Source organism: Nicotiana sylvestris, chromosome 2, assembly GCF_000393655.2.
Source record: "Nicotiana sylvestris chromosome 2, ASM39365v2, whole genome shotgun sequence".
Classification (NCBI taxonomy): Eukaryota; Viridiplantae; Streptophyta; class Magnoliopsida; order Solanales; family Solanaceae; genus Nicotiana; species Nicotiana sylvestris.
In genome coordinates this window covers 23,047,153-23,059,319 of record NC_091058.1, presented here as the reverse complement: position 1 = coordinate 23,059,319, position 12,167 = coordinate 23,047,153, and the positions used below count along the sequence as shown (strand labels likewise).

At 36.5% G+C, this 12,167-nt stretch overlaps 2 protein-coding genes across 3 annotated transcripts; one reads left to right on the top strand and one right to left on the bottom strand.

Moving 5' to 3' along the window:
• The first annotated feature begins 4,858 nt into the window (after positions 1-4,858).
• On the top strand, positions 4,859-7,942 carry LOC104222751 (transcription factor ILR3-like). The gene is made up of 5 exons (XM_009774040.2): positions 4,859-5,229; positions 6,474-6,536; positions 6,928-7,002; positions 7,163-7,325; positions 7,411-7,942. Exons 1-5 carry the CDS (start codon positions 5,105-5,107, stop codon positions 7,675-7,677), a joined length of 693 nt encoding a protein of 230 aa, XP_009772342.1. The 5' UTR covers positions 4,859-5,104; the 3' UTR covers positions 7,678-7,942.
• A 490-nt stretch (positions 7,943-8,432) lies between these two features.
• Positions 8,433-11,787, bottom strand: LOC104222750 (sulfite exporter TauE/SafE family protein 5-like). 2 transcript variants are annotated; one of them, XM_009774038.2, is made up of 4 exons: positions 10,525-11,787; positions 9,483-9,617; positions 9,099-9,248; positions 8,433-9,006 (listed from the first exon to the last, which is right to left on the bottom strand). In XM_009774038.2, the coding sequence occupies exons 1-4, from the start codon at positions 11,320-11,322 to the stop codon at positions 8,698-8,700; spliced, it is 1,392 nt and encodes a 463-aa protein (XP_009772340.1). In that variant the 5' UTR covers positions 11,323-11,787; the 3' UTR covers positions 8,433-8,697. The 2 variants fall into 2 exon arrangements, with proteins under 2 accessions (XP_009772340.1, XP_009772341.1); XM_009774039.2 differs by having other exon boundaries at positions 9,516-9,617.
• Between the last annotated feature and the right edge of the window lie 380 nt (positions 11,788-12,167).

Here is a 12,167-nt window from a genome sequence, read left to right as displayed (position 1 = left end):
CCTTCTTCAGTTGAATCTTCAACTTATCAATTTCTTCCGAATTCTTGGAAGCTATCAACATATCATCAACATATAGGAGAAGATATACAAAGGAACCATCTTTAAGCTTGCGCAAATACACACAATGATCGTATTTGCTTCTCTTGTACCCTTGCCGCAACATAAACTCGTCAAATCGCTTGTACCATTGTCTAGAAGATTGTTTCAATCCGTACAATGATTTTTCAAGTTTGCACACCATATTTTCTTTTCCAGCAACTTTGAATCCTTCTGGCTGAGTCATGTAGATTTCCTCCTCCAAGTTTCCATGTAAAAACGCAGTTTTTACATCCATCTGAACTAGTTCCAAATCCAATTGTGCTACCAAAGCCAACATAATTCTAATGGAGGAATGTTTTACAACTGGAGAAAACACTTCATTGTAATCAATTCCCTCCTTTTGAGCATATCCTTTGGCCACCAATCTTGCTTTGTAGCGAACATCTACTTGGTTAGGAAATCCTTCCTTCTTTGCAAATACCCATTTGCACCCAATTGCTTTCTTTCCCTTCGGGAGATTGGCCAATCTCCATGTATGATTCTGATGAAGGGACTGTATTTCATCATTCATGGCAATCCTCCACTTATCTTCTTCTGAACTTTGGACAGCGTCTTTATAAGTAGTAGGAACATCATCAGCTACAATTGAGGTTGCACAAGCAACCGTCTCTATGAGACGAGCAGGTTTCGTTATTGTCCTTTTTGGCCTACTGGTTGCTATTGATTCAAGTTGTTGTTGAGGTTCCTGAGTTGGAATCTCCTCTACTGGCTCTCCTTCCAGAGGATAATCTTCATTTGTTTCCTCATCTGCTTCTTGTGTAGGAAAAATAAATTTTCCCTCAAACTCCACCTGATTAGAAGCACCTTCATTTTGTTTGGTATCTTCTGTTACCTTATTTACCATAGCAGATTCATCAAAGGTAACATCCCTGCTGAATATTACTTTCTTTGTCATAGGACACCATAAGCGATATCCTTTGACTCCAGAAGTAATTCCCATAAAAATAGCCTTCTTTGCCCTTGGATCCAATTTTGACTCCGTCACATGATAATATGCAGTTGAGCCAAACACGTGCAAAGAGTTATAATCTACAGCAGGTTTTCCATACCATTTTTCAAATGGTGTCTTGCCATCAATAGCAGCAGATGGTAGACGATTAATGAGGTGGCATGCATATGTAATTGCCTCAGCCCAAAATTCTTTGCCCAAGCCAGCATTGGACAACATACACCGTACCTTCTCCAGCAAGGTCCGGTTCATACGTTCTGCCACTCCATTCTGTTGTGGTGTATGTCTAACAGTGAAGTGTCGGACGATGCCATCATTTTCACAGACCTTATTGAAATGATCATTTTTGTATTCACCTCCATTGTCTGTGCGAATACACTTGATCCTCCTGCCTGTTTGATTCTCCACCATCGTCTTCCATTTGAGAAAAATTCCCAGCACTTCATCTTTGTTTTTCATTGTATACACCCACACTCTTCGAGAAAAATCATCAACAAAGGTTACAAAATAGTGCTTCCCACCCAATGAAGGTGTTTTGGAAGGACCCCAAACATCAGAGTGTACATAATCCAAAATGCCTTTAGTATTATGGATCGCTGTACCAAATTTAACCCTTGTCTGTTTCCCTTTGACACAATGCTCGCAAAACTCCAAGTTGCAAGCCTTTACTCCTTTTACCAATCCTTGATCTGATAAAGTTTTCAAGGATTTTCCTCCAGCATGTCCCAAACGCATGTGCCATAGCCTGGTTGCTTCTGCCTCTTTTTCGTCACTGGATGTTACTGTCGTTGTCCCAATAATTGTACTGCCACGATAGCGGTACATATTATTATTCTTCCGATTAGCCTTCATTACCACTAGTGCACCGGAGCATACTCTCATCACTCCATTTTCTGCAATGATTTTGAACCCTTTTGATTCTAGGGCTCCCACAGAGATGAGATTCTTCTTCAAATCCGGTACATATCGAACATCTATCAATGTTCTGATCATTCCATCATGGTTCCTTAATCGTATTGAACCAATGCCATATGAGGTAAGAGGGCTGTTATCCGCTGTGTGGATGACTCCATATTCTCCTTCTTGAAATTCCACGAACCAGTCCCTGTTGGGACACATATGATAGCTACAAGCCGAGTCCATCAACCATATGTCTGATGATGTTGATGACTCTGTTGTAACTAATGAGAAGTCTGAATCATCACAATCAGCTACATTTGAATCCATAATGGCCTTTCCATTGTTATGTTTGGCCTTATTCTTCAACTTCGGACAGTCTTTCTTCCAGTGCCCTTTTTCTCGACAAAAGGCACATTCATCTTTGCTGGGTCTGGATCTTGACTTGGATCTTCCCTTCTTTGTCCTCGTTTGATTTTGAGGACGACCCCTCACAAATAGTGCTTCTCCTTCTCCGCCCTTCTGTTTTTCTCGCTTTCTTTGTTCATAGCTGTACAAAGCCGAACAAACTTCTCTGAGAGAAACTTCGTCATTTCCATGGAGTAGAGTAGTTTCAAGGTGCTCGTACTCATCAGGAAGTGACGCCAACAACATCAAGGCCAAGTCACCATCATCATAAGTTGTATCCATATTTTGCAAATCTGTGACCAACTTATTGAAACTGGTGATATGTTCATTCATCGTGGTACCAGGAACATAGGTGAAGTGAAACAGTCTCTTCTTCATGTACAATTTATTTTGACTGTTTTTCTTCAAAAATTTATCCTCTAGTGCTTTCCATAATTTACTTGCAGAAGTTTCCTTTGTGTATGGATATTTCTGCTCTCTAGCAAGGTAGGATCGAATGGTACCGCAAGCAACACGGTTGATAATTCTCCAATCTTCTTCTCCAATAACATCTGGTCTTTTTTCTTCAATGGCAAGATCTAGCCCTTGTTGAAAAAGGACATCTAGAACCTTGCCTTGCCACATCCCAAAATGTCCGGACCCGTCAAAAATTTCTACCGCAAATTTCGCATTTGACACAATTCTTGTCATAAGCGAAGATGCCAATGATGACGTATTGTTGACACTTGATGTAGATTCTTCTTGTTTATTGTCTCCCATCTTTGACACAAATATTATTTAATAGCTGACGACACAAATCAAGATTATTTCCTTTCTGGTGTGGAAGATCAGACTAAGCTGCAACCACAGAGCATACTCAGACAGAACCTTGACTCAGTTACCAAGATAAATCTTTTCTGATGTGGAAGATCAGACTATGCTGCAACCACAGAGCATACTTAGACAGTACCTTGGCTCTGATACCAATTGTTGCGGAAGCCAAATGTATATAGTGTGAATGAGTCACAACTACTATATCAAAAATTATGGCAGCCACCAAATAATAAATAATACAATAAAGCAACAATAAAAGGAATACCAGAATTTACGAGGTTCGGCCAATTTTGTCTACTTCCTCGGACACAACCAATATTTTATTCCACTCCGAAAATACAAGTGAAATAATACTAAAAAGACAAAATACAAATGCCTTAAGAAAATAAGAAGGCAAATGAGAGGTGTATTTAAATCCTAAACATTAGGCATCCTTTTATAAGGGAAAAATTCCAATAATTTTTCTCCCCAACCGATGTGGGAGTTTGACAACTTCAACAACCCCTTCGTACAAGGTGGCTCTGCTAGGGAGGGGGAGGGGGGTTTAAACCTTAAATCAAAACAGGAATAGACAGTCTTTTGATATTAATCTAATTTGTTCTTTGAATAATAGCAGTAGCAAACTCTGAACACTCACAAAAATCTTCAGTAAAAATTTACAACTGTCGAAACACGTTTTGCACACTGTTTTAGTTACAAAATTATAAAAAGCTTTTCCAGAAGTCGTCCAAGTGGCTTATTTGATTAACAATTTAAGATTAATCAATACTTCTCTGGTCCAAAATAAGTGATTTTTTAGTTATTTTTACACATATTAAGAAATTCACCTTTTAGCATTAATTAATAATGAAATTGACCATATTAACCTTTATTATCTCTTCACATAAATACTCCTAACACATACTCCAATACTATTTATTCTAAAGGCAATGCAAGAAAAAAATAATTAATTCATTCTTGAAATCTAAAAAAATTATTTATTTTAGATCACAAAAAAAATTAAAAAATCACTTATTTTGGACCGCAGAGAGTAGTAAACTATAAAATCAACAACTAAAGCACTATCCCCCATATAACATTTACGTTTTACGAAGTTAGAAAAAGAAAAAAAATGACTAGCCACTTCAAATTCTATTTTTATCTATTGACAACTCAATTATCCCAATGCAGAAAAAAGGTTTTTAAAGAAAACTGTTGATTATTCTTTTGGAACAATTTTAGCACTTCTTTTGGCATGGCGTAAGGATATGTGTCTACCTTTAACCACGAATTATCATTTTATGGTCAATTATTTTTTTAAAAAGTACTTTTTATTCAAATTTGAAAGGTACTTTGGCTAAGCTTTTAGAAGGAAAAAAGTGTTTTCAATAGAATTAAAGAAAAGTATTCCTAAAAATTATTTTTTAAAAAGATAGTTTGAGAGAAATAAACTTAAAAGCACTTTCTTAAAAGTTTTTTTCAAATGAATTAGTCAAATACAAATTGTTTTCACTAAAAATGCCTTTTCAAAAATAAATTAATTTTAAAAGCTTGACTAACAATCTTGGCTATTTTAGAAAAGAATTTTATCTACCGTAATGGACATATGTTCTAGGTGAAAATTCGGATTAAAATATGCAGAGTAACTTTTTACACTACTAGTAGTTCTATAGCAGATGCTTTAAATAGAAGTAATAATGGTGTCAAAAGCCAATGCCACTGAAGGTGAAGGTGAAGGTGAAGGTGAAGTAAAAGTAGGGCTCACTTTTTTAACTGTCAAAAACCAAAATCTCCCTCCACCACTCATATAATTTCCTTCCACTTCTCCATCTCCTCCTCATTTTCCTCCATTTTTCCCGTTCCACCTAACACGCCCGCCACTGTCCAAAAACACTCTTCAACAGAAAACTTTCCGGCGCCGGATAACTCTCAGTTCCGTTCACCTTTCGGAGAAAAGAAATGGCGGAAACAGAAGAAGATGGTTCAAATTGGCTTATAGAACTTGGATTAATGGAAGACCTTCCTTCCCTTGAACCCAATGCTCAATGGCCCTCTACTGCTTTTTCCCTTCCTAATAATCTCAGGTAATTTTTAATTCATAGCTTTGTTTTTCAAGAACTTTTAGTAAATTAATTGAAGTTTACTCTAGTTGATATCGCTTTAGGTTGATTCTTATATTATTTTGCAATTCAAGTTTCATTCTTTTATTAATCCTTTTTTAAAATTAAATTAAGTTGGTGAAATGGGAATGTGGGGTTGAATTATCTTGAATTAAGAAATTGAAGTGAACTATTTAAAATGCCAATAACAAAAAAAAAAAAAAATGAACTTTAAGTGGACTGCTTAAAAAGCCAAAAAGAAGATAATAAAAACTTTTCTTGTGGCAGTGCATGTAACTCATTATCTGTTGAGTGTTGACTGCTACAAGTAATTTTAGCTTGTTCACTTCGTTATTGAAAAAGAAAAGGAAAAAATAATATTTTTGGTTGTACACTTGTCAAATAGCTTTAGTTTCAGTTTCAATTAGCAGAGGAAAGTTCAATTTGAGTTCTGAGGGTGATTTTGTGCTATTATGTGGTGTATTGGTTGTGAGTAAGATGAGGATGGTGACTATCTCAGTAGGTTATATAAATGTTTAGTTTGTGATTAAACTAGGGCAATAATGAGTTTCGTAGTATTTTCAAATTTATTTCCTACTGCCAGTCGTTTGCGTCATCTGTAGCATAGAAGTAAGAAGATTTTGTTAGTCTAAATGGATTCGGTCTGTAGGTGCCCCACTGTTCTGAAGCTGTCAAATGATTGATTTTATTGTTATTTCGCTCTTGGTCTGATAGAGTTATCCATAAACATATAGGTTTTCAAAGATTTTCAAGTTAGATTCTTTAGCTGATCTCATAAAATACTGATGAATAAATTAGGATTTATGCTAAGATGCAGTGATCTAGGAATAGGAAAATTATTTCTGTGGCCTTCCTTCCTCTGCACCCATTTGCCTTTTCCCAAACAAGAAAAAGGAATGATTTGAGTATGGATGTGTTTTTCATATATAAAGTTGGAGATTTAGACATACTTGTTTTTGAAGAGATTTTTTGGCAATTATCTCCGCCTGAAGATTGTTGCTGCAGCCTTAGTCCTAGAAGAGATACTCATCTATTTTTAACATTAATCTTGTAAGAGGAGGATTGTATGTGCTAAGTAAGTCCTTTCGGTCTTTTCAATATCTTGCACTCTAATTTTATGAAAACGTTTCCATTTTTGTGTTGCACGACTAAGCCGATTGATCGTTAGAATTGGTGGTGAATGTGATGTGTTTCTTACCTAATTGCAGTTCTGGATTAGATGATTCCTACGGCAATTCAGATAGTTTGAAGGACTGCGGCTCCAAAAAGAGGTATTTTTCTTTTAATCAATTATTTGCTGGAATTTTTTAAACAAGAGTTGAAAAATTTCAAAACAGTAGCCTCTAGCACATAACATCAGAATATCTCTTGTTCTACTATATTATAACAACAACAACGACCTAGTGGAATCTCACAAGTGGGGTCTGGGGAGCGTAGTATGTACGCAGACCTTACCCCTACTCCAGAGGAGTAGAGAGGCTGTTTCCTATCTTGTTCTACTCTATTATGTTTTCTATTGTATTGTATATCAGAAAGTTGAAAAAGCATCAGTGATGTCTTGTAGCATTATCTAACAATATCATGTTATTCTTTCTTTGTTTTTGAAGTGTTTCTTTTCCCTCTTTCCCAATCTTCCATTATATGAAACTTTATTTGTTTCAGGGCGAGATCTGGAGCATGTGCGTCTGATTCAAAAGCACACAGGGAGAAAATGCGTAGGGACAAGCTGAATGACAGGCACACACATACTCTCTCTCTCCTTCTCTTTTCTGTGTGTGATCCAACTCTTGCATGCTTTACTGATGGTTAGGGCTGCATTTAAATTCGTTACTGCTGGTTGCTGGAATTATTTTTAAATATAAAGTTGTTTTTTATTCTTCTATTTTATTTCTTCAAGGTTCCAAGAATTAAGTTCTATCCTGGAACCTGGAAAGCAGCCCAAAATGGATAAATCTGTTATCTTGAGTGATGCGGTTCGAATGGTGGTGCAGTTGAGAGATGAAGCTCAGAAGCTCAGAGAGTCTTATGACAACTTGCAGGAGAAGGTTAATGAATTGAAGGTGTGATCATTGAACTCATTATTTTGTTGTTATTTTCTCGCCCATGAGCTATGTATAAAGTGGTTATTCTTTTGTTCTGTTTTAGGCTGAGAAAAATGAACTCCGAGATGAGAAACAGAAGCTGAAAGCAGAGAAAGACAAACTTGAGCAGCAACTGAAGACCACAAACGCTCAACCTGGGTTTTTACCACACCCTCCTGCAATGGCTTCTCCTTTTTCAGCTCCACATCAAGTCTATTCAAGCAAAATGATGCCATATCTTGGCTACCCTGGAATCCCTATGTGGCAGTTTGTGCCTCCTGCTGCAGTTGATACCTCAGAGGATCATGCTCTCCGTCCCCCAGTTGCTTAAATCTTATGCGACTTTTTGTTACTAGAATTATGGGAATGTTTTGACTCGTATGTCAACAGCTTTGTTGACGTTTGCTGACATTTTGTTCTCCTAATATAATCAGATTGGTGCATCATACTATAATGAGGTAGTCAATCAACTGATTATGTATATTAACGTGTAAATCTTGTTGAAGTTTACATGAATATCTTATCTGATTTATATCATCTGACCAAGCAGAGCATCCTCAAGACATGCTATTCTTGGTTGTTCAATTTTGACTGTACATTTTTGAATCTAGAGTTGCAGTCAGCTAACAGCTTCTAGTCTTAGAGCAGGAATGGTTAATACATTCATATCCTCTAGGTCAGCAATGACAGATGTTTTAGAGCGACTATGTATGAATGCTACACTATGCTCTTTCTTGTCATTTACCCCGTAGATAATATATTGTCAGCTACAACTTGCTCCAATTTTTATGGAGTTGGAAGGAAGAGGTTGAGCACTCATTTAATTAGTAAGCTGTCATGCTAGTTATTATTTCTTGATTATAATCTTCCTCATCCGCCTAGATAAAACGATAAAAATGATTTTTTTTCTGGGTCTGGTTTGCTGTATGTGCAATTTATTTGTTGAGAGTCATGTTCGTCCAGACAACTTTTTACTCTGTATTTCAGTTAGCTATTTTCAGAAACTATGTTTTTGATACTAAGTAGGTATTCATTGAAGAACATCTTCTGTAAAGTAAAGATAAAGATCCACTGGAAACTCATCTCTAAAAGAGACAACCATCGTACAAGCTATTGTTATATAGGAGTAATCAACATGGCTTAGGCATAACAATTGGAAGTACATAAGTATATCTAAAATCATGGCTTAAACATCATAATCGGCGTTACAAACATCTCGGAGCTCACTTCTTCACTCATGTTCACTAATATGAATCTCTTAACAAAAGCTTCCCAAGAAATAGAGCATAAAAATGCAAAACTTGGACAATGCCTTGAAGTGGATCATTTCTTAAGAGATCTTTTTCTTTTCTCAACAAGGCGGTTTGAACCCCATGTAATTCCCATTAGCGTAATCCCTCCAGATATCAACAGCTCCAAAACTGGTCATGAGAACAGTGCTTAAAGCCATAACTGTGCCAACAGAAAACACAATGAGGGATGCCCTCCCATGATGTTCTATGGCTCTCTGAACTACTACTAATCCAACGATCGAGGCAACACAACATACAAGTGCAAAGATGAGGGCATCGTCCACCTGCTCCATCCCTAGCAATAGATATTGCACAGCAGACATGCTAGAGGAGAAAAACACCATGAATGAACAGGTTGCTGCTGTCACCTATTGTAAAACAAAGTCATCAGATCCTACAAGAAAAAAGTCAAATTTAAGGATAACTAAGATGGAATAATAACAGGTAAGGGAAAGCTTACTTCAGGAGTTATTCCAACTTGGATAAGAAGGGGACTAATTAGCATCCCACCACCAATTCCAAAAACGCCGCCCAGAACCCCTGCTAGTAGTGCCATTAATGGGAATATGAGCTTCCCTGAAGGTCCATGTTTAGTTTCACTGCTTCCTTCCTGCATTTAAGGAACAACCGAGTTAACTTTTAATCAAGAAATGAAGCAAAAGAAAGAGTTCAACTTTTGTGCACCGATAATATATAGTTTTTCTACACCATCAGGTAACTGTCTATAGTAATGCTAATTTGCTAATCAAGAAATTTTAAATAGCCTACTGTGACGGGTTAAATTACAACGATAGTGCAAAAATTATTTACTTAGCATAAGTAGTATAAACTCTCTTATAGATACCTGCTTCTTGGAAGGTATGTTCTGCTGACTTACTCTATTATACAAGATCCATGACGTAAAGATGATAGCCATAGGAAACTGAACCGACGAGATGATCCAGTATCCCACTCCACATGCCTCCATAGAAATGATTCCCTGCACATTCATTGAACAGTTTCTATTACAATGTTACAAACAGGTAATCCAACATTTCAAAATTCTTATTCTCATCACCACTTTCCTTTTTCTACTTCTTTCCTCATCTAGCCATTACCGTTCTTAAGCAGTTGGAATTAGTAGCAGATCCCACTTCAGCAATAACACATCTCAAGTTTATAAACTAAAGTACCAGATCCCACTTTCTTTCCAGTTTCAAGAACTAGAGCCAAACAATTCAAGTACTTTTTAGGTGTTGGAGCTAATTCTGTGAATAAAGCTGTGTGTTTGGATAGAAATGATAAAGCTGAAAACAAACATGTTATCCACCTCTGTAGCGAGGAACAAACGAGTTATTAAACATGATAGCAAAGACTACTTAGTTTTTTCCAAATTGTAGTTTTCATGGTCTCAACACAAACTATGTCATTTTTTGGGACGCAAAGAATATTACTTTTAACAGGGGAAGGGGACAGAGCTCACTAAACTGAAAGAGGACAGGAATCGGCATCATGTTTGTGATACTAAAAAGAGTAGTAGTATAAAATATTAAATTTCAGCATTATATTCTAATGATGAGAAATAAAACTGAACTTAACCTTAAAGTGCGAAGATCTCTAGGTAATTCTGGTGACCATAGCGAGAAATGAGAACACCAAATTGTTTAAAATTGAAATAAATTTTTATCCCATTCAAACCAAGTCCATGATATAGAATGTAGAAGAGCAGTACTATAAATTACTTTATGTAGTTCCTCCTTTATTTAGTATCTAATATAAAAATCGCAGTTATGTTACTACATAACAATATATAATAGGATCATAGGACTCAATTATGGCATGAAGTGTCCCAAAAAAGAAAAAATAAAACAAATGAAAAAGATACGTGTAAACAAAACAGAGCATACTTGTCCATATCGATTTCCACGAAGAAGATAGAGGAAAAAGAAGGAAAACCAGAACATCACCAACACCCCCATTTTCATCCATGGAATGCTGCTGCTGCTTTCTAATCCCTTTGCTTCCTTCTTTAACAAAGGCTCACTCTCATTTTTTAGCAACCCATTTTCCAATTCTTGATTCCCATTTTTTGGCCTCATCACCTCTACTTCTGATTCCAATTTCCAAAAACTAAACCCTGATTTACATGTCTTGAAAGTGCAAAAACCAAGAAACACAGCAAACAGTATAGTGATGAGCCATTCCGGGAGTACACGATTGCATATAACTCCAATGCTAACACCCAACAACATGCATGGCTGCGACAGCAATGCTATATCAAAATCAATCAAAATCTTGCCACCATTTTTAGGACTTGTAATGAACATGTTACAAACAACATTAGCAACAGAGCCACCTGTGACCATAAATGCAGAAAAGCTTGAAGCTGTTTTGAGGTCTACACCAGCTATTATAGTGAGAATTGGTACATACAAACCTCCACCTCCAATCCCACCAGCACTTGATATAGAGGCTGCTAAAAAACAGAGCACCCCTGCTACTACAGTGGGAGCTTCAAGTAATTTTAGACCGGTATCTGCTTGTTTTTGCTGCTGATTAACCCTCCATTCATATATTGCATTCAAGAATTGATCCAATTTGGGGATATCTGAAGTGGAGTTTGTTTGTTTTGCTATAGAAAATCTGCAGGTGGTAAGAAAAATAAGGAAGAATGTCCATTTCAGGTAGCTGTTGTGACAATTCATTTTCTTGAAAATGTTTTGTTACAATGAGAGTGTGCTTTGGAGGAGAGGTTTTAAGGTGGTGTAGTGTCCTAAGAGGAAAAAAATGTTGATGGTTTAAAATATGGGACTTAATGACGGTTTGTACAAAGACATGGGAGGAAAACTAGAGTTTATTTTGGATCTTTTTGCCACTTGTCATCGTCTATATAACTTTCACCAATTGTCCATGTCAACATCCAAGCATATTTGGCTTCTTAGGATGAGATATGTGACTGATCAAATTGCTACTCTTTTAAGTGAAGAAAGAGGTCGAAGAATAAGTTAAAATAATGGGACAAATTAATGCTTAAAGCCTCAAACTCTATGTATGTAACATTGTCTTCATGGCAATAACACGTATTTGCAATCACAATAAATAAGCAGAATTTCAAAATGACTTGTTGAGAAATAGAAGCTATATGCATGTTTTTTTGGATTAAGTTTTGAGAAATTGAAAACCTTGACCCTTTTATGGTTTTTTTTGGTGTGTGTGTGTGGGGTGGGGGGTGGGGGGGTGGGTGGGGGGTGGGGAACCATACATGCATAGTGGAATTTTGTAGCCAAGTTTATGATTATGGTTTTGGGTTGGGGGGAGACCGTGCATGTTCCCAAATATCGTGGAGGAACAAGATGGATGATCAATACATGGGGATGATCAACATAACTTTTCTAACATATAGTTCTAGGTGTTTTATTATTACTACATGTATATGTTCATTTTGAACTTATTCTATTACTTGCAAGTATATAATGAATAATGATGATAGAGCCTGGTACTCACCTAGAATAGACGTAAATGACGTGTAACTTGCTTTTAAAATCAATTT

Excerpts from the sequence above, each read along its gene's own strand:
- LOC104222750 (XM_009774038.2), bottom strand. The coding sequence starts at position 11,322 with ATGAATTGTCACAACAGCTACCTGAAATGGACATTCTTCCTTATTTTT. Across the intron at positions 9,618-10,524 it reads GTGGAAATCGATATGGACAA|GGAATCATTTCTATGGAGGC; the intron begins GTATGCTCTGTT and ends ATGAATGTGCAG. Across the intron at positions 9,249-9,482 it reads ACATACCTTCCAAGAAGCAG|GAAGGAAGCAGTGAAACTAA; the intron begins GTATCTATAAGA and ends CCTTAAATGCAG.
- LOC104222751 (XM_009774040.2), top strand. The coding sequence starts at position 5,105 with ATGGCGGAAACAGAAGAAGATGGTTCAAATTGGCTTATAGAACTTGGA. Across the intron at positions 7,003-7,162 it reads AGGGACAAGCTGAATGACAG|GTTCCAAGAATTAAGTTCTA; the intron begins GCACACACATAC and ends TATTTCTTCAAG. Across the intron at positions 7,326-7,410 it reads AGAAGGTTAATGAATTGAAG|GCTGAGAAAAATGAACTCCG; the intron begins GTGTGATCATTG and ends GTTCTGTTTTAG.